General features: G+C 38.3%; 1 protein-coding gene across 3 annotated transcripts in view; it reads right to left on the bottom strand.

The window, feature by feature from the left end:
- The window catches only part of CLIP4 (CAP-Gly domain containing linker protein family member 4), a 65,142-nt gene that overhangs the window by 14,593 nt on the left and 23,416 nt on the right, over positions 1–27,133 (bottom strand). For all 3 annotated transcript variants that reach the window (XM_070379309.1, XM_070379308.1, XM_070379307.1), the window contains exons 9-13: positions 22,155–22,295; positions 12,888–12,977; positions 11,735–11,878; positions 8,172–8,306; positions 4,578–4,701 (exon numbers count right to left, since the gene is read on the bottom strand). In XM_070379309.1, the coding sequence (XP_070235410.1) occupies positions 4,578–4,701; positions 8,172–8,306; positions 11,735–11,878; positions 12,888–12,977; positions 22,155–22,295 (634 nt within the window). The remainder of the gene's footprint in view (positions 1–4,577; positions 4,702–8,171; positions 8,307–11,734; positions 11,879–12,887; positions 12,978–22,154; positions 22,296–27,133) is intronic.

Below are 27,133 nucleotides of genomic sequence, written 5' to 3'. Positions count from 1 at the left end.
CAAATCTAAGTAGAAGCAGCTGGTCTTCATATTTAAGACTGGCACTTAACTGAGAGTTTCACAACAATGGCTATATTTTTTTTTAACTTTTTGATTTATATTGGGGTACAGTCAACTGACAATGCTATGATAGTCTCAGGTGGACAGTGAAGGGACTCAGTCATACATATACATGTATTCAATGGTCATTTCTTGTTTTACTCGCTGGACAAGCATTTACTGAGTATTTATTAATAAGCCAGAAGTGAATTTCAATTTAGCACCAGAGACAGGCACTAATCAGACGGAAGAGGTCCTTGTTATATAAGGATAGCAAGTACAGAGAAAGTCAGCTTCAAGTGAATTCATTTCAAATAGGGGCCCAACTTTGGAGCTTTATTTTCAAAGATGGAACTAAAAACAGTGAAAATTTATTTTACGTTAAATATAACAAATGTTAGGTTATAATTATAAAAACATTACATTTTTATATTGAAAAAATACATCAGCTGAGTCTGTGTATATATGTGATTCTTCTTATAAAACCAACATCTTTTATGTTATACTTGACTCTAAGCACAATCATAAAGGACATATTCTTTACAGGTCTATTTTTTTTATATTCAAATCATTCTTTATTTTTAAAAAGCCAATCCTATAACAGTCTCATTTTCTTTCAACTGTTTACTGGCCTAAACCAGAAAAGTCTTCATTCTATCCATCACTTGTTGCAGCACACTTTGTTACCATAAAGAAATCCTGCAACTCTTGCATTAATTGTAACTTCATCTTGCAATCCACGTGCATCATCTTTACATGATACATAACACAGAGCAATCAATGAAAGACTAATGAATGCAAAGAATATGACTTGATGAAGCAGACAGATACTTGAATTTAGTTGTGATGGAGAGTTGAAAACTTAATTCTAAAAGTGATCAGTTCATTAGTAAGAAGTACCTAATGGTATGAACTAAGAATAAGAAAATTAATACTATGCTGATAAAAACCACTTGAGCAAAAAAAAAAAAGAGAGAGAGAGATTAGATCTAGTCACTGAGTCTCAGAATTTCTCTAAAGAAATACTGGCTTTTATATATGTTGATAGAAGAAAAGGAATTAGCTAGACGATAGTTGGGTGATAGTAGAAAGCCATACAAGCAAAGCAAGTAATATGTGCAAAGATTCTGGGACAGGGGCACATTTTTTTAATGGAAATGTTTTTTTTTTTTTTAAGGAAAAAAAGGCCAACAACAATCTGGGGAGGAGAGTGATGCAAGGTGAGGGTTGTGATTGGTCACTATGTGATTAACAACTGTTCTCAGGAGTCCCTTCATGAAGATCAGTGTGATTGTTAAAGAGCTCCCAAGCTGGTTTAAATTAGAAACTCCTCAAAATCAGGCATCATGTCTGTTTTATTCGCTTATAGAATGCCGAGCACAGCACAAAGTGCTAAAAGACACTTAATAGTATTTGATGATGATGAATGAGACAATCAGAAGATGACAGGAAGACAGCTGGTTGGAGACAGCAGTTCATTTAGAGAGAGCCGTGCTTCGTCTAAGACGAGGGGGCTGCTTTTAAATGAATCACCTTAAAGAAGACCAAATAGATGCCAAAAAAAAGAAAGAAAGCAAAAAATGTGTGTTCTATAAACAAAGCAAGAAAAAGAAGTTAAAACTTGGAGAAAGTGGCTTCACAATATAACAGGGAAGAAAGCTGTTACAGCATAAAAGACACTGAATGAAAGCTGGTCAATATTTACTGCGTGCACAATATGCCAAACTATATTCCTCGGGTAGTCAAATAGGAAACAGAGAAGCCCAGTCCTCATGACTAGGAGACAAAGCAAACTTTTAAGAGACTGTAGCAATATGTTAATGAAGATTTGTTCAAAGTAATATAAGAACCCAGAAGACTGACTGGTGACTCAGTATGGATTTTATTCCCAAATCAATCACTTATAAGATATAGGTCCTGAAGAAAGTCATTGAGCCTCTTTTAACCATAACAGGATAATGGTTAAGAGCACAGATTCTTACACTAAACTCTTTGGGCTCAAATCTTCACTTGGGCCCTGGGCACAATTGCGCACCTCACTTAATCTCTCTGTGCCTTATTTTCCCGCTTGTGAAATAGGGATAGTTATGGTACCTGACACACAGGATTGCTACAGAAGACTAAACGATACATATAAAGCACTTAAAATAGTGCCAGCACATCTAAGTGCCATCAGCTACTGCCTCTTTTTCTTTATTTATAAAATAACTACCAAAAGCCCCCCTGCAAACTGTCTAAAAGCAAGGGCTTAGGAAAAAGCAAAGAAACAAACCTGGGCTGAGTCCAGCTCCACCATTAACTAGTGTGGGAGATCAAAATACCTTACCCCAAACAGGCTGCTCTAGCACAAGGGATTATTTTGAGCTAAAGACATTCGAGAATAAACAATTACAAAAAGAGGCTTTCTCTGAATTCCCGTTATCTGCCTAAAACAGATCTTCCCAAAGAAGAACTCAATTGTCATAAATCCCCTCCCCAGAATTTCATCAAGCATGGAAGATTGACTTGCATCACAGGAGAGGAGATGGGGAGTTAACACCACACCCAGACAGACACTGTCACAGACTATCACATCCCCATCCACTTTCCTAAAGGCCCACTGATCTTCCCTAACATCATCTGCTCTCCCATAAGCGGCCTTTCCGCCCCCCTTCCCTTCCCCCATTAAGATGGTCTATAAATTCTCCAATGTCACCATTTCTTCGGGCTTTCATCACTTTCTGTGATTCCCCCATGCATGTAAAGTTAACATTTAATAAATGCTATGCCTTTTCTTCTGTTTATCTGTTGTCAGTTTAATTCACAGACTCCGTCCCCTCCAGTTAGTGAACATAAGATGGTATGGGACAAGTTTTTCATCCCCTACACCAGCTACATGACTTTAGCAGTTACTGTATCTCGTGAAACTTTTCTTTACCTGCAAAATAGGAATAATCGTAATACCTTATATCTCATAGGTCTGGGGGAAATTGATGAAGTACATGGTACAGAGCCCACCACTCATTAAATGCTCAGTAAATGTTTGTAGAGATCCTCCTCAGCTTACTATGGGGTTATGTCCCGACGAACCCATCTTGAGTTGAAATGCATTTGATACATCTAACCTGCTGGACACCATCACCTAGCCTAGTCAACCTTAAACATGCTCAGAACACTGTCATGAGTCTACACCCTGGCAAAACCATCTAACACCAAGCCTACTTTACAATCAAGCATTGAATGTCTCATTTAAGTTATTGAATACTGTACTTAAAGTGAGAAACAGAACGGTTGTGTGGGTACAGAAGGGTCGTAGGTGCCTGGGTTGTTCACCTTCATGATCACAGGGCTGACTGGGAGCTGCAGCTGCTGCCCTGCCCAGCCTCATGAGACTGTATCATACTATGTACAGCTAGCCCAGGGAAAGATGAAAATTCAAAATCTGAAGTACAGTTTCTACTGAATTCTTACCACTTTTGCACCATCATAAAGTCTAAAAATTGTAAGCTGAACCACTGTAAGTCAGGGACCATCGGCAGTTATTCTTTTCTAGTTTACCTGACTAAATATGTATTAGAATCAAACAAAACATTTAACTGAGGGTACTTAGTCAAGTTCTTTGCAGTTAACTTATAACTGCAAAGCATTACAAGTTAAATGTTATAAAATCATAAATATCAAGAAAAGGGTTATATCAAGTACATCATAGAAGAAGGAAAGGAATACAAAAATTATATGTAACTATTCAATTTTAAAAAATGAGAAAGAAAATGGATATGAAAACTGTTAAATTTGCCAGGAGGCAGTCACACAGTCCAGTTGGAAGGGGATGAGACAGGACTTGCAGGTTGAGATGGCAGGTCTAGTCTCATGAATGTGATTGTACCATACGTGTTACTGCCTATTTAAAGATATCCAGCCAACTTCTTTCAGCACATTAAGTCATTTCACACAGTGTACCTGGAATTTCATAAGGACTTGTTTCTGCTCAACTTATTTTTTAAAAGCCAGAGTGAGCTGGAGCAAAAGTGTACTATCTTCAGAAGAAACACCGAGGAGGTATATAATATATAAATACTTGAAGCTTCACTTCCCCCCAAAGATGTACTGCCTATCTATTTTTGAAAACTAAAGAAATCAGGAAAAAGCCATTTTGCTTCCATTAGGTTTGTAGGAGAATGAATGGGGTGCCTGCTGGCAGGAAATTTAATGTAGTTAGGATGTGACTGAAGCAATCAGAGAGCATTTTCACTTTTGTTTGCATGACAGATTAAGCTTGCTGCTCTCACTGTTCTGAGCAGCAAACACCACTCCTAATAGCCTACACATACTCATAGGGTTTGCAAATGAGGAATAAAGGAGGTTTTTAAAACTGCAAATCCTCAGCAAAGCAAATTTAGCTACCATGAGCCTACCCTCTGAAGAAGGTGGTTGGTTAACCCGTTGAAAGAAGACATAGTCTGTAGTTAGTGCATATCTTTCATACAGAATTAATGACTCTAACTCACTGCGCATTACAAAAAGTTCTTGTTAATAATGTAAATTTCATTTTTTCTCACCTTTGAACCCTGGATGGGGGAGCAAATATTCCATATCTTGGGGAACAACTAAAATACTGCACACCTCCAACTGAACCATCATTCTTGCCATGGGGTTTCTCAAGCTCTATCCCGTACCAATATCCTAGAACAAGAATACTGGATTTTAAAAGCATCTGTACTTTATCCAAAACTGTTATGTTATTACACAAACCCACAGTCTAGATGGCTTAACATTCTCACATATGACCAAAGTGATGGAAGATCATTGTGATCATTAAGCCTTCAAACAATAAAATTATAAAACAAAATTTGAAAGTTTCAGAAATGAACCAGAAAAACATTTCACAAGCATAATTGCAGAGTTGTACATTAAGGAAGACAAAACGCACAAACACAAATTTGGCAAGGATTAGCTATTATGCAAGTAGTGTTTGACCAAAATATATCTAAAAGCTACAATAAGAAACTGTCCTTAACTTGGTAATACAGTCTGAGATGGGAACAATGGAGCGTGATATTGAGACGCATAAGTCATAAAAGAACATGGTCTTTTCATTTCACTCTCCCAACATGAGAATACCACAAACAGTTCTTAAATAATTAAAGAGGGACAAAAATGATATGGAAAATGGCTAGACTTCATGGTGACTCTTTTTCTTTCATTTTTTTCCCCACCCAAGATGGGACAAAAAAAATCATTTTTAACCTAAAAGATTTAGGTTAGCTAATAGGAAGAATTTTCTAAAAGGCTTTCAAGTATTTAAAAGGGCACTCTGAGGAGAGTAATGGGATTTCCTTTTCCAGAGAGCATACAATTAAAACAGTGAGGTTGCTTTTAGTGTGGCAAATATTAAATAAATGGACATAGACTCCTAGAGTACTGCCTCTGGATGAAGGTACCTCCAGATTAGTTAAACGTACCCGACAGTCCATTCATTTCTTATTTAAAAGGAGAATACAATAATGATTTTATTTGGTCTCTCAGAAGCAGTATCAAATAAAGGTATGGATATTGAGAAATTTCCTACAAATGACAAAATACGGAATATTGTTTCCTTCAGATTAATAATGCAGAGAGTCAATTATATAACCTCTAAAATGACAATCCAGAAGTTCTTAACTTTTTTTTCCTCTTATATTCAAAATGATGACACTTGAGTCGATTCCCGATATTGGAGTTTGAACTGGAAAGAATAGTATAAGGCATGTGATAGTCTTCTATACTGAAACAACCTACTCTGCACAGGTCCAATGAGACGTATACAGACCTACTGCTTGGCCATACTAATGCCGGGCACTGCATTTCTGAATGTCATTAAACCAGGTTATTCTGGTTGCCGTTGTTATTTCTGAGTGCCACAGTTACAATTTTCCAAGTTTTATATCCTCCTGCCTTTGATGCTTTCCTATATAATTTGTTCATTTTCCCGTTTTAATATACCAATCACTACATACCACTAGAAGTATGTAGTGTATACCTCTTGCAAGTATACAGCACACAGCAGGAAGGCATCACAGCAAGTGTTAACAAGCGTGACTCACACACTGCCTAGCAGTGGTGAGGATGGACATCGCCCCACGCAACCAGCACCTTTCTTTCAGAGGTAGAAAGTTCTATAGAACTGACTGATCTACATTTTGAGGCCACAAGAAATATATCCTACTACTTTCTGACAGGGCAGAAGGACTTTAACAAAAAATCTCCAGTTTTCATACTGTTTATTTGTTGTACAGTCGCTAAGTCGTGTCCAATTCTTTGCCACCTCATGGACTGCAGCACACCAGGCTTCTCTGTCCTCCAGTATCTCCCAGAGTTTGCTCAAACTCAAGTCCAATATCTGATCATTACTTTTCAAATTTCTAAGTGTTCTGTGTGTGCTCAGTCACTCAGTCGTGTCCACCTTTTGCAACCCATGGAAAACTGTAGCCCACCAGGCTCTTTTCAAATTTCTAAGTGTTCTGTGTGTGCTCAGTCACTCAGTCGTGTCCACCTTTTGCAACCCATGGAAAACTGTAGCCCACCAGGCTCTTCCACTGGAAGAGCCAGAATAATGGAGTGGGCTACCATTTCCTACTCCAGGGGATCTTCCTGACCCAGGGATCTAACCCCTGTCTTTTGCATCTCCTGCATTGGCAGATGGATTATTTACCACTGTCCCACCTGGGAAGCCCTAAATGCTCTTTACTAGGAGTTCAAAACTTAAAAGTCAACCTAAGAACAATCGTGTCCAAATGAATCAAACCATTCAAGCCTTGTTTAACAAAACCAGAGAAAGGAAACTGAGAAGACATGGTGACTGTGGAAATATAAACTACCTTTGGGATTTCTAAATTTTTATTTGAGAACCATATTAAGAACATTCTAACTAATCTCAGTTACTACCTAAGTTACTACCTCAGTTACTACTACTATTTCGAGGGACATGAATTATAAAACATACAGCCCATCCCCAATCAATTAGTAACTGGACTGCAATTATAAATTGTACTAATGAAACGAGAATGTGCTAGGAGACCATTCTCTGTCCATGTCTTATGGAGAGAGGTGCTGACCATGTGTCTACAGATGTTTGTAGAGAAGACAGCCTTGGGAGATGGAGACGGCCTCCCCTGACAAGAGGACAGGTATACTTACTGTCTCTATAAAGGTTCAGATTGCTTAAGCCTGGGGCTCCTCTCCTGCAGCACAAACTCCTGGGTGTACTGGGGTCGCCTGGCCCTCCTCCCTATCTTACTCTCTGGGAACTGGGGCCCAGGAAATCAACAGAAGAAAATGTTGCCACTCTAGCCACCACTATTGATGAGAGCACTGAGGTTCTCTGTCTCTGACCCAGGAGTCTACCATCTTCTGCCAGCATCAATGGAACTGTGGTCATTCATCTTGCAAATAGGGTAAAATCTCAGATCTTTCAGAGTTCCTGACAGAAGGCTATACACGTTTTTAAAAAAATCAATGTTCTCAGTAACCTTTTCCTAAAAAATCCTGCAATGCCACCATGTGTCAACACAGCATATTGCTATTTAAAAATACAAATGTTTTATTCAACTGGCTTCTATTTGAAATTACAATCACCAAAAATGCAAAAGAAAGATTATCTTCACTTTAGGAAATGCAGTATTAAGTTTAGATTGGAATGAATATATAAATACACAAACATGCATCTTTAAGGTCCCAGGGTGTGCAAAACCTTTTTCATCTCCCTTTGAATCTCTTTGTTTGCTTTTCTCTCTAAGCCATTCTGTTAAAAGCTATATGCAACGAACTCATTATCCACTCATTTCAAAGATTGTGCTTAGCACAAATCTAATCCTAAAATGTTTTCTCTGTTATTTAGCACACTTGGCAATCAGTGAGAGTGAAACTGGAGAGTAACAACTGATTTTAACTTTAGACAATTTAAAACACAATTGGCAAGAAAAATTCATAAGAAATAATCGACCTGCGTGAAAACAGTCTGCATCTGAATCAACATTTTGCATTTTGCTCTGTGCCAGAGCGACCATCCATAAGAACTATTAATCCAGAACTCTACGTTTTATTTACATGTAAATTCTTAAACCTTTGGTATTCTAAAGAATTCAAGTTGAGCAAAGACTGTACAGGTGAGTTACCTGGAGCGAAGTTTGTTGTCCCAAAGAACTTAATGGCACCAATTCTCTGGCCTGCCACCAACACCCTGTCTCCAATTCGGAGGTCTCCTTCGCAGCGCCCACTATTTGCTACAGATGCTGCTGAGGAATTCAAACCTGTGTGGGGATTGGTTGGGGAAGGGGGTGGGACATGAAGAGAGAGAAAAAACAAAGGGAAACTCAAATACCACATAAGCCAAAAAATTACCATGTATTCTAACCAGTCTAGTTAGTTGGAGGTTTCAATATATGCTGCTTTCTTCCTTACACACAGTATCTATAGTTGTGTTTCTCAGATGTGAAGGAAAGCTACTCAAATGAAATTTGAAGGGTTTCCTGAGATGATCATTGCTCTGGAAACTTACACATGACACCTGGTGAGGCATCAACTTTATCCTGACTTCCTGGGGGCACTCTCTACAAGAACAGAGGTCAGCACACCCTTTCTGTAAAGGGCTATGTAGTAAATACTTCAGGCTTTGCAAGCCATGCTACTCTGTCACAACTGTTCAACTTTGCTGTTGTAGCTCAAAAGCAGACAGAGACAAAAAACACAATGTTGTTCCAGTAAAACTTTATTTACAAAAGCAGGTGGTAGGTTGGATTTGGCCCATGGGCTGCAGTCCACCAATCTCTATTCTAGTAAATAGAATAGAGAATCATAATAGTTCAGTGGGACTTGGTGTAAACAATACATACACAAATGTAATTTAAAAGTGGAACTGCTATAAGGTTCCAATTAACCACAAACTGATTTCCTTATTAGAAACAAAAGCACACACCACCTCCCCTCAGACCTTGATTCAAACCTAAACCCTCAAGTGCACACTACTGAACATCAGACGTTCTAGAGCAACACTACCTAGAAAGCTGCTCAGTTGTAACAGAGGACAGGTGGACGTCTGAGGCTTCTCCCATCAGTCCAAAAAACAGACTGGAAAGCTGTCATCTGAGAAGGGCTAGGGAACCCTCTGTGAGGGTACTGGATACAAGGCAAGTCAGGCTGTGAACAGGGAGAAACTAAAAACATGTTCACAGCCTGACTTGCCCTGTATCCAGTACCCTCACAGAGGGTTCCCTAGCCCTTCTCAGATGACAGCCTTCCAGTTTCCCACAAACCCGGGGAGAAGGAAGGTCTAGATCAACTGTATACTAAGAAGTCCTAGGCTCTCAAAATAACTAACATTTCCCAAGCACTTCACAGTTTACAAAGTGCTTATCATGAGAATTATAATCATAGACAAGATACAAACTCGGGAATCAATGAAGACATGGTGTTCACAGGGAGTAGGTGGCACACCTGACTTAAAACCCAGACACTGGATTTGTCTGCAGACAATGGATGAAGACAATGAGCTCAACGTGGGACACAGCGGGGCTGAGTTCACAGACTTCCTCCCCGACCTCCCCATCCCCCAACCCCTCCTTTCCGCTCCTCTTTCTCTTTAATATTTTGTCCTTAACTTCCAATAATGTCCACTCTCTGCCATTCACACCTCCCCAAATGCAAATCACTCAATCTAAAAAAAAATTTAAGGAAATATTTTGGGGTTTGGAATATGGACTTTCTCTCACATGTGACCCATTCTCTCTCCCTCCCGTTTTAAAAGGACCTCTTTCTTACTCTGATAACTCTTTTCATCTCTATTATTTAAACTTACAAACCCCTCAAATTTATAAAAAGAAAAAAATGTTAATAAGAAGGCACACTAGAACTACTTTATATAAAATGTAAAAAAGACAATTCCATACCCATACATAAATTTTAAAATCAAGTCACTGTTCAAAGCCTAAATTCCAAATGAAGAAGGCCTTAAAATGTAATTAAAATGAGGACAAACAGGATTGCTACATCACTGCATTGTCTCACCTCTGTTCCTCACAGCATTAAAGAGAAACTGGTTTCAGGGGAAGGGGAATATATTCAGAAAATAGATATTCAAGCAAAATTTCCCGGTTTTCCACTTTCGGAGAACTGTTACATTTATTACATCAATGTTACTATCATGGATTTTTTTTGTTTTTTCCCCCATACAATAAAATATCTTTAAGAAAATCCTGTCCTGAACATTTTTCACAATAAAATACTGATTCAGCACAAGTATTAAAAGTATTAGAAAAAGGATCTAGTAATTACTATGAGACTTATTAAAAACAAGTTATGTTAAAATGACCTGATTTCTTTTCTATGTAGTAGGCATATAAAGTGAAAGAAAGTGAAAGTCTCTCAGTCGTGTTCGACTCTTTGCAACCCCAATTCCATACAGTACATGGAATTCTCCTGGCCAGAATATGGCGTGGATAGCCTTTCCCTTCTCCAGGGGATCTTCCCAACCCAGATATCAAACCCAGGTCTCCCGCATAGCAGGCGGATTCTTTTTACCATTTGAGCTACCAGGGAAGCCCGTAGGCAAATAAGTGAACTGCAGTAAATTCAGTATTCATGTGTTGATTCCAACAAGAAAAAGTGTTTTCTATATGCTTAAACATAACTGAAGAAATGTGGATTGAATGGGATGATCATGCAGGCTTCACAGCGAGCTAAACAGGTTATCATTGTCAACCTCTCCTACACAGTTTTAGACAATGACTTGACTAAAAATAGAGAAAGCATGCTTTTTTAAATAAGAAGATAACTCTAAAGTGTGTGAAAAGCTACATGCAAGATGTAAAAAACAAAACTCAGAGGGATAAAAATTCTACCATTAAATTAAATGAAAATAAATGTAAAGTCCTACGTCGAGCCATAAAATGAAGAAACTTAGCTTTCGGCTCTATTTGAGCCAATGATACAGTGTGGTCACCAAAATTGCATGAGCAGCCTCAGGCTGGACTTGTACTAAGAGGCAGAGCTTCAGCTCTCTACCAGCCAGCCGGGAGGGTCCTAAGGACCCTAAAGCACAAGGAGGAGCTGAAGGTACTTGAGACAGAGGTGGAGTTTAACAATAGCAGAGAAGCATCAGACACACCTGTGGGTGTAGCCCAGGTGTGCACTTAGAAACTGCCATCATGCACCAATACCTGACCTCCCTAAGCCTCAGTTTCCTCATTCATAAAGTGAAGGTGGTCATGATAGTTCATTCATTTTGAGAATTAAGTGAAATAAGATATGCAAAATGCCTTTAATAGATATGAAATAATAAATAATGCATATTGACATGTTAATTATTAATATTAGGTTTAGATTAGAAAAGAGATACATAAAGAAAGAGAAGAGATTGTACAGTTTCCAAGTATCTGAGGATCTGTCATAAAGTTCTAAGAGGAACCTTACAGACGCTGGAGTCCTTAGATACAGAAGGACCAGAAGAAGTAAATCCAGACAAGGGAAAATGGCAGGAGCGTGAGGAGAAAGGCAGAGAGATCCAGGGTGTGCTGACAGAGAGGAGAGGGGTGAGGGCTGGGAGAAAGACAGGAAAGGGGAAAGTAGCTCAATCTGACTGAAGTAAAGGGTTCCTTCTACACGTTTAAAAAGAGCAAATCTACTTACAAACAAACCAAGATAAAAAACACCAAGAAAGCCTGGTTGAAAAAGCCATAGATACCAGCACTGGCTCTAGACGAGAGAGAAGGGCTTTTGCTCATTGTCTTCTTGTTATTGCCACGTGCATTCAGTTTCTTGGAGAGGCTCTGTTTGTGCTCCAAAGAAGATATAGAGGAGGAGCTGCTGATGGATCCAATCAGGGGAACTAAAACAACAGTAAAGGAAAGGAATACATCAAAGGGTGGAAAACAAGCAGTGAATTAATTAGATGCTTGTCCAGGTAAATCCTCCATTCAGCTTCTTCCATTGTGGATTATCTTAGTGTTGAGTTAAATGCCTGATTTCATCAAAATACATTGTAGTTCATACACACAAGATTTTAGAGCCCAAGCAATTTTAAGGATCCAAAGGATCCACACCATAGTATGACAATCTTGTATAGAAAAGTGTTGTCATGTAATCAATTTAGACCAATTACCTATTCTAACCACCACTGTCTCTCGCCTCTCACTGAGATGAGTTAGTAGAATCACAACTTATTTATATAAAAAAACATGACTAATCTATTTTTACGGTAACAAAAGCTTAATTTAAAATGTTCTGAGTTAACCTAAAGGCAAGCAGGAATATTTTTGAATTTTCTATTCATGCTCTATTCACCCAGTGATTTGACAGCTAAAGACAACTTAATTTTTTATCTATTTCAAGTTTATTGAGTAATAATTGATAAATATAATTGTATATAAAGTGTACAATACTATGATTAAAAGATACAGTGGAATGATTAACAAGATCAAGATAACACATTCACATCCATCACCTCACATAGTTCATTTTTTGTGTGTGTGAGTGGTGACAATGCTTAACATCTACTCTCAGCAATTTTCAAGTATAAATTGTAAAGGTAACTTTAAATAATTCTATCAAGCCATCTACACTATGGAATTTCACTTTATTCTCTGCATCTAGTCCTGTAATTCACTACATGTACGTAAGAATCACAACACAGGAATTTATACAAAAAATATATATGTGTGTGTGTGTGTGCGCTTTACTATGAGATGTTTAGGGGATTTTCAAGTATAAATTTTTACTGTACTGAGTCTTCCCTTACAAACTTTAAAATTTAGCCTCATATAAGTTATATCACTATATTGTTTTAAAGTTCCATCAGTACATTAAATTTTAAGAATAGAAGTTGTAAATTATATTACCATCTTTCTCTGCTCCAGTTTTCAACTCTTCACCAGGAGGCAATGAGAGTGTTGATTCTGAAGCACTATCTTTTTTTGATGTCATTAATCCTAGAACACAGAAACAAAACACATTCAGCAAGAAAGAATTTTAATGTTAAACATAAATACGGATTCACTTTTAAAGTACAGACGATCTTAACTGAAATCTTCTCTACTTCTGAGAACACACTGGATAATAAATTCACAGACATCAGGGGCCAGTATTTTATTAAGGGGAAAGGAAAGAATGTATTCCTAGCCCATCTGAAAACCCCAATCAATTTCCCCAAGTATCCCTAAACTATCTTTTAAACTTATTTTAAAATCCACTTAGGAATTCTATATAATATAAAGCATTTAAAACACAGCTATCTAACCATCTGATACTTAGTACACTCCTTAGTACTCGCGGGTAAAACAAACTTAACATGCCTACGGCAGCTGCACACTTATTAAGATCTGCGCACAACTCAGGACTTCACTGGTGTGTGCAGGCAAATTCCCTGGGGCAGACTGCCTATTCAGATAGTGGATTTGTGGTAAAAAACATTTTTTTGCAAATCATTATAGAAGCTTTTCATTTAAGTGGAAGTCAGATATTAAGAAACCCTGTACTCTCTGTCACTGGTATTCTGAAAATGACTACCTGACTCTCATCTACACTCAACTCCACCAAAAAAAAAAAAAAAAAGTGCAGTTTAAAAAAGAACAAGCTCGTGAATAATAATCTACTTTATTAAGACTTCTGTTTTAATTCTACAGAACGAAACCATTTAAATAAGAAACCTAATGAATGACATCCAGTTTTGAATTCCATGTAGAATCCATTCCAATTCTACTTGCTCATGAAGAATTTTGGGTGGAGAACTGAGCTTGGCACTCTGAGCATCACAAACAAAGCAAGCCATAGTCTCAGTCCTAAAGAAAGACCTTTTCAATTTGGCATGGCAGAAAGACATGAATAATTGAAATACAAGGACATGTTTGATACAAGCCCTAGCATTGAGGGAGGAGACAATAATCATTGCTGTAAAGATAAATTAACACCTCATCAAGAACATCACATTCCTATACGTGTCTTGAGAGACAGGTCGGATTTCTTGCAGAGAATACTGGAGGTATGGTCAGAAAGAACTAGGGTAGGCATTATGGACAAACAAAGAGAAAATAAAGAAAGACAGGGTCAGAGAAGAGTAAGTGGATTGGGTGGAATGGAGTGGACTTTGGGGGGACGCAGGAGAAGTAAACCGGATGGATGGGTCACATTACAATCTTAGAGGGTGACAGGGCTGGCGCTCTTCAGTAAGAAACAAGCCTCTGATGGACTGTGGAAAGGAGGGCTGGAGTGACCACTCACAGGTAGATAATGTCAACCAGACAGCAAAGTCTAGGAGGAACCAAAAGGAGGAGAGACAGAAAGCAGAGGCCGGGAGTGAGGGCCAGAACTAACCTCAGACCCTGGATGGACGGGTTGGGAAGAGAGACTTTGTGAAGGCAACCCACAGAGTAAATTTCTTATTTTCAGTTACATTTGTCAGTCCTAACATAGCCATTTGAGCCTTTCCTTTTACTTGAATTGTTAGAGATAACTGGAGATTCACATGCAGTTGTGAAAAACAATATTGGGCGATGTCTCACACACTTTGTCCAGTTTCCCCCAACGGTGACATTTACAAAACTATAGCACAAAATCACTACCAGGATACTGACATTGCTGCAATCCACCAGCTCAGATTGCCTCAGTGCTACTTGTGCTCCTGGGTGTGCTCGTGTGTGTGTGCACATGCATTATTTGGTTCTTCCTTTTATCTTCATGTCTCTGCTGAAATCTTCCATTTGTCTCAAGAGGGTTCACCCTTAATTCTTAGAAGGTTACGATATATTCTTTGAAAACCTGATAATTGTTCATCTCAGGGTTGTTACCTTTGATTGCCTTTTTCCTTCAGAGCTGTCGAGATTTTCCCGGTTTTTCATATTTAGAACAACTTTTCGTTGTATCCTGTACATTATAAACATTATTTTATAGGACTCTGGGTCTTGTTTAAAATTCTATGGAGAATGTGGATTGTTTTGTTCTGCTCTGTTTTCGCAGGCACTGGACAGTCAACAGGCAGTTAGGTTCAGGCTGGCAGTTCCTATCCACATTCTGTGACTGTGGTACCAATGTCAGTTTGGTTCCCAAAGCCTCTTTGATCTGGCTTGTGTGTTGTGCCACCCAGTAGGCAGCCTGAGATCTGAGTGGAGGTCTGTGCAGACCAAAGCCTGTGGTCAGATGCATGTACACACAGCTTGCAATAAGCTCCCCCATTCTGAGAGCACTTTCTTGAGCTCCCTCCTCACATGGTCTCCAGAAGCACCCTCCTCCTGATATTCTGGATAGAATGACTAGGCTTTCATTGCTCTGCTCTGTCATACAATCTCTTGAGGGCCAAGCAGTGAGAAAAAAGAAGAAAAACTAATGGGGACTCCATCCACATTCTCAGGACCACAGTTTCTCTGGCCAAAAAAAAGGATTCCCTCCCTTGGGGGTTTTAGGTGCCTGGCCATCCCCTGCTGCTATTACAAGATGCAGGATTGCTTAGGGACTAGGGTGTGAAAGAACCAAAGAGATTTTTTTAAAAGCAATTGAAAAGGATAACAGGGATTTCCTCCACTTTGTCTAGTAGGAGATTCCTTTTCCTGCTCCTCAGACCAGAAATAGAGGGCTCCTCTTTGAGCTTTCCTTCCATACCTGCTGTGTACTTCTGGGCTTCACATTAAAAGGATACCATTTACAGAGAATCAAAAAGTACAAAGTACCTAAGAATAGAACAAAACAAGTGCAAAATATACAGAAAATCATAAAATTTTACTGAGACATTTTTTAATGATCCAATTAAATAAAGTGATATCCCAAGCTTATAATTAAAAGACTGAATATCAAAGTCATTTCTCAAATTGATTTTAGGCTTAAATGCAATACCAATTAAAATTTCAACAGATAATTTTTTATTTTTTGACACTAAAAATATCATTAACATAATTTGTTAATTCATTTGTCCAGAAGGTAATTTTCTGTTGAGGAGCAAAATAACTCTTGATTTTTGGACAAGCACTTTTGAGATATAATTCCAGTTTATAGTTGCAAACTAATATTCTCTTACCCTGGGGATACATTTATCATCTTATTTATTTATTTCTCCTTTTTATTTTTTTAACTGAAGTATAGCTACATAAATAATATATTAGCTTCAGGTGTACAACACTTGTATATATGACATTATGAATCAGTTGCCACAAGAAGTCTAGTTACCATCTGTCACTACAGAATTGTAACAGCATCATTGTCCTTATGCTATGCACTACATCCCCGTGACTTATTTTTTAACTACAATTTTGTGCCTCTTAATCCCCTTTTTCCCAGTGCCCCACCCCTCTCCCAACAGATTTTTCTTTAAAGAAACATAACAGCTTATTCTATTAAGCAAGAGAGTTGCAGAAAAACATCTATTTCTGCTTTATTAACTATGCCAAAACCTTTGACTGTGTGGATCACAACAAACCGTGGAAAATTCTGAAAGAGATGGGAATACCAGACAACCTGACCTGCCTCTTGAGAAACCTGTATACAGGTCAGGAAGCAACAGTTAGAACTGGATGTGAAACAACAGACTGGTTCCAAATAGAAAAAGGAGTACGTCAAGGCTGTATATTGTCACCCTGCTTATTTAATTTATATGCAGAGTACATCATGAGAAACGCTGAGCTGGATGAAGCACAAGCTGGAATTAAAATTGCCAGGAGAAATATCAATAACCTCAGATATGCAGATGACACCACCCTTACGGCAGAAAGCGAAGAACTAAAGAGCCTCTTGATGAAAGTGAAAGAGGAGAGTGAAAAAGTTGGCTTAAAGCTCAACATTCAGAAAACTAAGATCATGGCATCCGGTCCCATCACTTCATGGCAAATAGATGGAGAAACAAGGGAAACAGTGGCTGACTTTATTTTGGGGGCTCCAAAATCACTGCAGATGGTGACTACAGCCATGAAATTAAAAGACGCTTACTTCTTGGAAGGAAAGTTATGATAAACCTAGACAGCATATTAAAAAATAGAGACATTACTTTTCCAACAAAGGTCCGTCTAGTCAAGGCTATGGTTTTTTCAGTAGTAATGTATGGATGTGAGAGTTGGACTATAAAGAAAGCTGAGTGCCGAAGAATTGATGCTTTTGAACTGTGGTGTCAGAGGAGACTTTTGAGAGTCCCTTGGACTGCAAGGAGATCCAACCAGTCCATCCTAAAGGAGATCAGTCCTGAGTGTTCATTGGAAGGACTAATGTTGAAGCTGAAACTCCAACACTTTGGCCACCTGATGAAAAGAACTGACTCATCTGAAAAGATCCTGTTGCTGGGAAAGATTGAAGGCGGGTGGAGAAGGGGACGACAGAGGATGAGATGGCTGGATGGCAACACCAACTCAATGGACATGAGTTTGAGTAAACTCTGGGAGTTGGTAATGGACAGGGAGGCCTGGTATGCTGCAATCTATGGGGTCACAAAGAGTCAGACACAACTGAGCAACTGAACTGAACTGAATAGCTTATTCTAAAGTTTACATGGAAGTTCGATTTATAAAAAGGCCAGTAATCAGAAATCTTCCAACAAGCAAAAGCCCAGGACCAGACAGCTTCACAGCTGAATTCTACCAAAAATTTAGAGAAGAGCTAACACCTATCCTACTCAAACTCTTCCAGAAAATTTCAGAGGAAGGTAAACTTTCAAAGTCATTCTATGAGGCCACCATCACCCTAAGACCAAAACCTGACAAAGATACCACGAAAAAAAAAAAAAAAACTACAGGCCAATATCACTGATGAACATAGATGCAAAAATCCTTAACAAAATTATAGCAAACAGAATCGAACAACATATTAAAAAGATCATACATCATGACCAAGTGGGCTTTATCCCAGGGATGCAAGGATTCTTCAATATCCTCAAATCAATCAATGTAATACACATTAACAAATTGAAAAATAAAAACCATATGATTATCTCAATAGATGCAGAGAAAGCCTTTGACAAAATCCAACATCCATTTATGATAAAAACCCTCCAGAAAGCAGGAATAGAAGGAACATACCTCAACATAATAAAAGCTATATATGACAAACCTACAGCAAACATTATCCTCAATGGTGAAACACTGAAAGCATTTCCCCTAAAGTCAGAAACAAGACAAGGATGCCCACTCTCACCACTACTATTCAACATAGTTTTGGAAGTTTTGGCCACAGCAATCAGAGCAGAAAAAGAAATAAAAGGAATCCAGACTGGAAAATAAGAAGTAAAACTCTCACTGTTTGCAGATGACATGATCCTCTACATAGAAAACCCTAAAGACTCCACCAGAAAATTACTAGAGCTAATCAATGAATATAGTAAAGTTGCAGTATATAAAATCAACACACAGAAATCCCTTGCATTCCTATACACTAACAATGAGAAAACAGAAAGAGAAATTAAGGAAACAATTCCATTCACCACTGCAATGAAAAGAATAAAATACTTAGGCATATATCTACCTAAAGAAACAAAAGACCTATATAAAGAAAACTATAAAACACTGGTGAAAGAAATCAAAGAGGACACTAATAGATGGAGAAATATACCATGTTCATGGATCAGAAGAATCAATATAGTGAAGATGAGTATACTAGCCAAAGCAATCTATAGGTTCAATGCAATCCTTCTCAAGCTACCAACGGTATTTTTCAGAGAACTAGAACAAATAATTTCACAATTTGTATGGAAATACAAAAAACCTCAAATAGCCAAAGCAATCTTGAGAAAGAAGAATGGAACTGGAAGAATCAACCTGCCTGACTTCAAGCTCTACTACAAAGCCACAGTCATCAAGACAGTATGGTATTTGCACAAAGACAGAAATATAGATCAATGGAACAAAATAGAAAGCCCAGAGATAAATCCACACACCTATGGACACCTTATCTTTGACAAAGAAGGCAAGAACATACAATGGAGAAAAGACAATCTCTTTAACAAGTGGTGCTGGGAAAACTGGTCAACCACTTGTAAAAGAATGAAACTAGATCACTTTCTAACACCATACACAAAAATAAACTCAAAATGGATTAAAGATCTAAACGTAAGACCAGAAACTATAAAACTCCTAGAGGAAAACATAGGTGAAACACTCTCTGACATAAATCACAGCAGGATCCTCTATGACCCACCTCCCAGAATATTGGAAATAAAAGCAAAAATAAACAAATGAGACCTAATTAAAATTAAGAGCTCCTACACAACAAAGGAAACTATAAGCAAGGTGAAAAGACAGCCTTCAGAATGGGAGAAAATAATAGCAAATGAAGCAACTGACAAACAACTCATCTCAAAAAATATACAAGCAACTCCTGCAGCTCAATTCCAGAAAAATAAACGACCCAATCTAAAAGTGGGTCAAAGAACTAAACAGACATTTCTCCAAAGAAGACATACAGATGGCTAACAAACATATGAAAAGATGCTCAACATCACTCATTATCAGAGAAATGCAAATCAAAACCACAATGAGGTATCATTTCACGCCAGTCAGAATGGCTGCTATCCAAAAGTCTACAAGCAATAAATGCTGGAGAGGGTGTGGAGAAAAGGGAACCTTCTTACACTGTTGGTGGGAATGCAAACTAGTACAGCCACTATGGAGAACAGTGTGGAGATTCCTTTAAAAACTGGAAATAGAACTGCCATATGACCCAGCAATCCCACTGCTGGGCATACACACCAAGGAAACCAGAATTGAAAGAGACACGTGTACCCCAATGTTCATTGCAGCACTGTTTATAATAGCCAGGACATGGAAGCAACCTAGATGTCCATCAGCAGACGAAAGGATAAGAAAGCTATGGTACATATACACAATGGAATATTACTCAGCCATTAAAAAGAATACATTTGAATCAGTTCTAATGAGGTGGATGAAACTGGAGCCTATTATACAGAGTGAAGTAAGCCAGAAAGAAAAACACCAATACAGTATACTAATGCATATATATGGAATTTAGAAAGATGGTGACGATAACCCTGTATGTGAGACAGAAAAAGAGACACAGATGTATAGAACAGTCTTTTGGACTCTGGGAGAGGGAGAGGGTGGGATGATATGGAGAATGGCATTGAAACATGTAAATTATCACATGTGAAACGCATTGCCAGTCCAGGTTCAATGCATGATACAGGGTGCTCGGGGCTGGTGCACTGGAATGACCCAGAGGGATGGGATGGGGAGGGAGATGGGAGGGGGGTTCAGGATGGGGAACACATGTACACCCACGGCAGATTCATGTCAATGAATGGCAAAACCAATACAATATTGTAAAGTTAAAAAATTAATTAATTTAAAAAAATAATAAAAACATAAAAAAGGCCAAACAGGTAGGACACCACTCAAGAAAATAGAGAGGAGGCTTTCCTCTAATGGAAATCAAGATTTTTTTTAAAAAAAACCTATAGTAATCATGAAGTGCAGTACTGACACAGGGATATTCAAATAAGTCAGTGGAACAGAGTAGAAAGGGCAACCCAATTCCTGGACACACTCCTTTATTCATGGTAGAGAGCCCTCCTGCTTCAGCTATTGATGGGTTCAATTCAGTTCAGTTCAGTCACTCAGTCGTGTCTAACTCTTTGCGACCCCATGAATCACAGCACGCCAGGCCTCCCTGTCCATCACCAACTCCTGGAGTTCACTCAAACTCATGTCCATCGAGTCAGTGATGCCATCCAACCATCTCATCTATCACCAGTCACATCCACAACTGGGTACTGTTTTTGCTTTGGCTCCATCCCTTCATTCTTTCTGGAGTTATTTCTCCACTGATCTCCAGTAGCATATTGGGCACCTACCAACCCAGGGAGTTCCCCTTTCAGTATCCTACCATTTTGCCTTTTCATACTGTTCATGGGGTTCTCAAGGCAAGAATACTGAAGTGGTTTGTCATTCCCTTCTCCAGTGGACCACATTCTGTCAGACCTCTCCACCATGACCCTCCCATCTTAGGTGGCACCTCATGGCATGGCTTAGTTTCATTGTATTAAGTGCCTATTTTGTGTTATGTGCCACAATGAATGAAAAGTGAAAGTGAAGTCGCTCAGTTGTGTCCGATATTTTGCTAACCCGTGAAGTGTAGACTACCAGGCTCCTCTGTCCATGGGGTTTTCCAGGCAAGAGTACTAGAGTGGGGTGCCATTTCCTTCTCCAGGGGATCTTCCCAACCCAGGGATTGAATCTGGGTCTCCCACATTGCAGGCAGACACTATACCATCTGAGCCACCAGGGAAGCCACAGTGAATATGAAAGTACAAAATACTCTCACAGTCCATTTAAAGTTTAAGATTTTGCCAACAGAATAAAAGACCTGCATGGATAAGGCAATCAGAGGACAAAACCCAAGCTAACAAATAGCAACTAGGCATTGTGGATAACAATGAAGAGATCAAAGAGACCTGGGTCATCAGGGGGTCCTCACAGAGAAACAGGATGTGAGTAAGGAGGTACACAAAGACACGGACCTCCGGGAGAAGTCAAACATTGCAGAGAAACAGCTTGGGACAAGTATGAAGGGAAGAGCCAGAACAATATATACAAAAGACAGTGAGACATGATCAACCACAGCTCAACTGCAAAACAGTAAGACCCTCCATCAGCAAAAGGTCTCTGACAGCCAGTTTCAAAAGTCATGACTTTCTCTGATTAAAAAAAAAAAAACTCAGTCGGGACTTCCTGGTTGTCCAGTGGTTAGGACTTTGCCTTCCCTGGTCAAGGAGCTAAGATCACTCATACCTCCTAGCCAAAAAATCCAAAACATAAAAACAGTAGCAATATTGTAACAAATTCAATAAAGACTTTTTTAAATGGTCCACATCAAAAAAAAAAAATCTTAAAAAAGTCACTAAAATTCTTGAATAGGTGAGAAACATAAAGCTGGTTGTGTTGCATAAATATTTATCAGAAGTATAAAGTCTAGCTTTGAGGTTAGATAAAAGTATGGAGATAGCTGGGGGGAAAGGGAAGGTACATATCTGAAATACTCTTGTTAGGAATTAAAATCATAAACCAAATACATTGCAGGCAATAAGTTCAGGTTTCACAGGTAGCTAAACAAAAAGTCTGAAGCAATATAAGGTATTACATGGATTAAAATTAAAACAAGATAGCTAACATTCTGGTTTGACCTACCAGTATTTACTTTTGATGTTACATGAGCTACATCAATTTTCTGGGACCTGATGAGAGGTCCAGCTTTTGTAGAAGGAGTGTGTGCTATGTTCTTCCTTCGATCTTTTGCTTTACTTATCTTTGAAAGAGGTGCAAAAATACCTAAGAGAGAAGGCAGAATTTTAATATTAAACAATTGAAAGCATTTCAAATAAAGGGACAAGTACAACCATTCAGTAGCAAAACATCTTTAAGTTCTTTTTGAGTGTCTACTAGGTGTCCTTGTAGTGAGAGAGAGAGAGAAAAGAGTAAGAATCAGTACTTGCCCTCAGAGAGGTTACAATCTAGTTGTCAAGACTAACAACATACACAGTAATTTAAGAAGCGCGTAACATAGTCAGGCACTAAGTGAAACTAAGGAAAAAGAGGAATGAGTAGAAGTAATAAGTATACTTTTATACATTATAATTGCTTCTAAGTACCAGCAAATAATGATGTACTATATAGGCAGTGGTCCCCCACCTCTTTGGAACTAGGGATCAGTTGTGTGGAAGACAATTTTCCCATGGACTGGGGTGAGAGGGATGGTTCAGGATGATTCAAGTGCATTACATTTAGTGTGCACTTTATTTCTGTTTTTATTACATCACCTCCACCTCACATCAGCAGGCATTAGATCCCGGAGGCTGGGGACCCCTGCTATACAGTATAAAAACTACTCTTCCTTATCACTTTCTCTATAGCTCCTTAGGACATATTTTTTCCCATATTATAACTTTTTATGTCCATGTTTTATCTCCTTTCCAGACTTTAAAGACAAAATTCAAGATTACTCATCTCTGCATTCCCCCAATGTACCTAATTATAGTGCCTGACACATAGTAGGGATATAAAATACTTTTGAATACAAAATATAATCTTCCCCAAAGGCTTATCCCTCAACACCTGAAAATCAGAAACAATACAGTGTGTGTTGGGGATGAGAGGCATGTGGGGATGGGGGAGGGGGCAGCCTCTCTGCTGCAGCTGAGAGTATAAAATTCCATTAAAAAAGAAGTTTATCTGGGCATAAAATTCCAGTATATATAAACAGGCAGACATTAGAAACAGTGAATATGAACTGTAAATACCAAGATTATTTGGCTAAGACATTTAAGAAGAAAAAATAAAGTCATAATATGTGTACGATACATTTCCATTCAGTGTTTACACCTAAACTAACAAAGATACATTATGACCAAAATGTAATACATTAAAACAACTTGTTTTAAAATAGGTTTTTAAGGACAACAAAAAGTGAGTGCTCTATTTATAGCTAACAAGTGAAAACTATACTGCTTTTCTGCTAATCTTGACATTCTTTCCTCCCTTGGATTCTACAGTACTTCCTTCTGATCTTCCCAGATCTTTTGACTTCTCCACAATGTTTTTTCTCTTCTATCTCCCGACTATCAGATTTTTATTTGACCTTCTATTCTTTTCTCTAAATTATTTTCCTTGCCAAATACACATACATTCTCAAGTCATGGGATTGAAGAAATAAATTATTTTATACTGTGAGATGTACATTTGTAAAATCTTACTGGAAGACAAGAATTCTGCCCTAATTTACTTTATGATACTAACTATAAGGAAATACTCATATTTAAGAGGTGTGAACAAGGTTGCTGCTGCTGCTGCTAAGTCGCTTCAGTCGTGTCCGACTCTGTGCGACCCCATAGATGGCAGCTCATCAGGCTCCCCCGTCCCTGGGATTTTCCAGACAAGAACACTGGAGTGGGTTGCCATTTCCTTCTCCAATGGATGAAAGTGAAAAGTGAAGGTGAAGTTGCTCAGTAGTGTCAGACTCTTTGCGACCCCATGGACTGCAGCCCACCAGGCTCCTCCGTCCATGGGATTTTCCAGGCAAGAGTACTGGAGTGGGGTGCCATTGCCTTCTCCGGTGAACAAGGTTACACATGTATATTATAAGGAGAAGATAGATTTCAAGAATAAAAGCAATTTCTAGTTTTCTACTATGACCCAATCACAATTTTGGAAATTATAAGAAAATAATCCAAATTGGAGGAAAAGACTGTGTACCTGAATATGCCAACACTGCACTATTACAAGAGAAAACAATTATTTGGCAATAGAAGGAATGAATCAACTATATTTGTGAACTATTACATCACCATTAACAACTAGAACAATAAAGATTACGTAGATATATATAAAAATATGAAAAGCAAATTCAAGAAAACAAAAATTGAACTGTAAGTTTGACTGCATTATGATTATCTGTGAGAAGTTATATGTGTGGATATAGGAAGGACTGAAAAAAAATCAAAAACCAAAACATATTTATCAGTGCAGACTATGAATTATTTTTCAAATTTGTTTGTGTCACTAAAGTCACAATAACATTGTTCAATGAATGAACTATATAGTTCTCATCCTCCTTGCTTTTTTTAATTAACTAAATCATTTGAGAGAAGCAAAACTAAATTTAAAGCAATGACTGGATACAATCAAAGTCCAAAGTGTGCGCCATATACATGCTAACCTTCCTGTTTAGAATCTCATGCTAATCAAAATAGTGATAGGATTCTCCTCAGATCCTCACATATAATTATAAGGCTTAACTAAAAATAAACATCTAAGGAAGAATTATTTTTAAACAGAAGAGTAATGAATTTCTAGATAAACATAACCCATTTTGTTTACCCACAATTTCTCCTAAAACTCCACTACAATTTTAATAAGAAATAAAAACATAAACACTAAAGAAAAAATAAAATTAAAAAAAAAGAGAAAAAACACTAAAGCTTCCAAAGAAGTTTCCAAAAATAGGGAAAAGGAAAAAGCAGAAGACTCTGAAACTTGTAAACAGCAACATGGAATCTCAAGATAAGAGCTGGCAAAGTACTGCCCGAGAGCCAGGTCCTCCCTGCCGCCTACTTCTGTAATGTTCTGTTGGAACACAGCCACACCCATTTGTTTACATATTGTCTATGCCTGCTTATTCACTACAATAGGAGAGCTGAAGAGTTGCAACAAGAGACTGTATGGCCCATCAGTTCAGTTCACTCGTGTCAAACTCTATGTGATCCCCATGGACTGCAGCATACCAGGCCTCCCTGTCCATCACCAAGTCCCGGAGCTTGCTCAAACTCATGTCTATCCAATCGGAGATACCTTCCAACCATCTCATCCTCTCTCGTCCCCTTCTCCTGCCTTCAATCTTTCCCAGCATCAGGGTCTTTTCAAAGGAGTCAGTTCTTCACATCTGGTGGCCAAAGTATTGGAGCTTCAGCTTCAACATCAGTCCTTCTAATGAACACCCAGAACTGATCTCCTTTAGGATGCACTGGTTGGATCTCCTTGCAGTCCAAGGGACTCTCAAGAGTCTTCTCCAACACCACAGTTCAAAAGCACCAAATCTGCGGTGCTCAGTTTTCCTTATAGTCCAACTCTCACATACATGAGAACTGGAAAAATCATAGCTTTGACTATACTGACCTTTGTTGGCAAAGTAATTAATGTCTCTGCTTTTTAATATGCTGTCTAGGTTGATGAGCTGTGGTGTTGGAGAAGACTCTTAAGAGTCCCTTGGACTGCAAGGAGTGTCCAACCAGTCCATCCTAAAGGAGATCAGTTCTGGGTGTTCATTGGAAGGACTGATGCTGAAGATGAAACTCCAATATTTTGGCCACCTCATGCAAAGAGTTGACTCATTGGAAAAGACCCTGATGCTGGGAAGGATTGGGGGCAGGAGGAGAAGGGGACGACAGAGGATGAAATGGCTGAATGACATCACCAACTCAATGGACATGAGTTTGGATAAACTCCGGGAGTTGGTGATGGACAGGGAGGCCTGGAGTGCTGCGATTCATGGGGTTGCAAAGAGTCGGACACAACTGAGCAACTGAACTGAACTGAACTGAACTAGGTTGATCACAGCTTTTCTTTCAAGGAGCAAGCATCTTTTAATTTCATGGCTGCAGTCACCATCTGCAGTGATTTTGGAGCCCAAGAAAATAAAGTCTGTCACTGTTTCCCCATCTATTTGCCATGAAGTGATGGGACTGGATGCCATGATCTTAGTTTTTTGAATGTTGAGTTTTAAGCCAGCTTAACACCTAAAATATGGCCCATAACTCTTTGTGAGCCCATAGACTGTAGCCTACCAGGCTTCTCCATCCATGGGATTTTCCAGGCAAGAATACTGGAGTGGGTTGCCATTTCCTTCTCCAAAATTATTTACTACCTGGCCCTTAACAGAAAACATTTGCCAAATTGCATTAGACAATAGTGTATCACCTTCCAAATACTGAAAGAATGTGAATTTCAACCTATTCCTGATCCCACTAAATTATCATATGAAGTGTAAGGGTAGAAATAAACATTTCTGGAATGGAAACTCTCAAAAAATTTACTTCCCATGAATCCTCTATGAAAAAGCTACTGAAGGATGTGATCCACCAAAACAAAGAAGTCAACCAAAAAAAAAAAAAACAAAACAAAACTGACTCAGAATAGTGAGAATATCAAATCTTTCTCTTCATAGTATGAAGTCAATAGATGTCTAAAATTGGAAAGATTTCTATAAATATATTAGTCAAAATATTAAATGAACATCAGAAGATAACAGCTAAAGAAGTAAAAAACATTCTTGCCTCTAAAGAATGGGACTTGGAGTGAGGAAGTACAAGCCAGGGGAGGGTTTCATTATTGTTTTACAACACAATTTGACTAATTAAACTAGGCATTTGTGTTTACTTTGGTAATTATTAAAAGGAATAAAAACAGTTTTATCAAATAGTAAAAATAATTATAAAATTTTCATAATTGCCTAAACTTAGAAGCAACCAAGATATCTTTAGTAGGTGAATGGAGAAATAATGGAAGTCTGTGATACCTTCAGACCATGGGAGTATTATTCAGTGCTAAAAAGACATGAACTATCAAGCAATGAAGAGATAAAAATGCAAATTACTAAGTGAAAGAAGCCAATATTA

The sequence above is a fragment of the Bos mutus genome, chromosome 11 (assembly GCF_027580195.1).
Source record: "Bos mutus isolate GX-2022 chromosome 11, NWIPB_WYAK_1.1, whole genome shotgun sequence".
Classification (NCBI taxonomy): Eukaryota; Metazoa; Chordata; class Mammalia; order Artiodactyla; family Bovidae; genus Bos; species Bos mutus.
The sequence above is the reverse complement of the archived record's forward strand: the minus strand, read 5'-3'. Positions and strand labels throughout refer to the sequence as shown.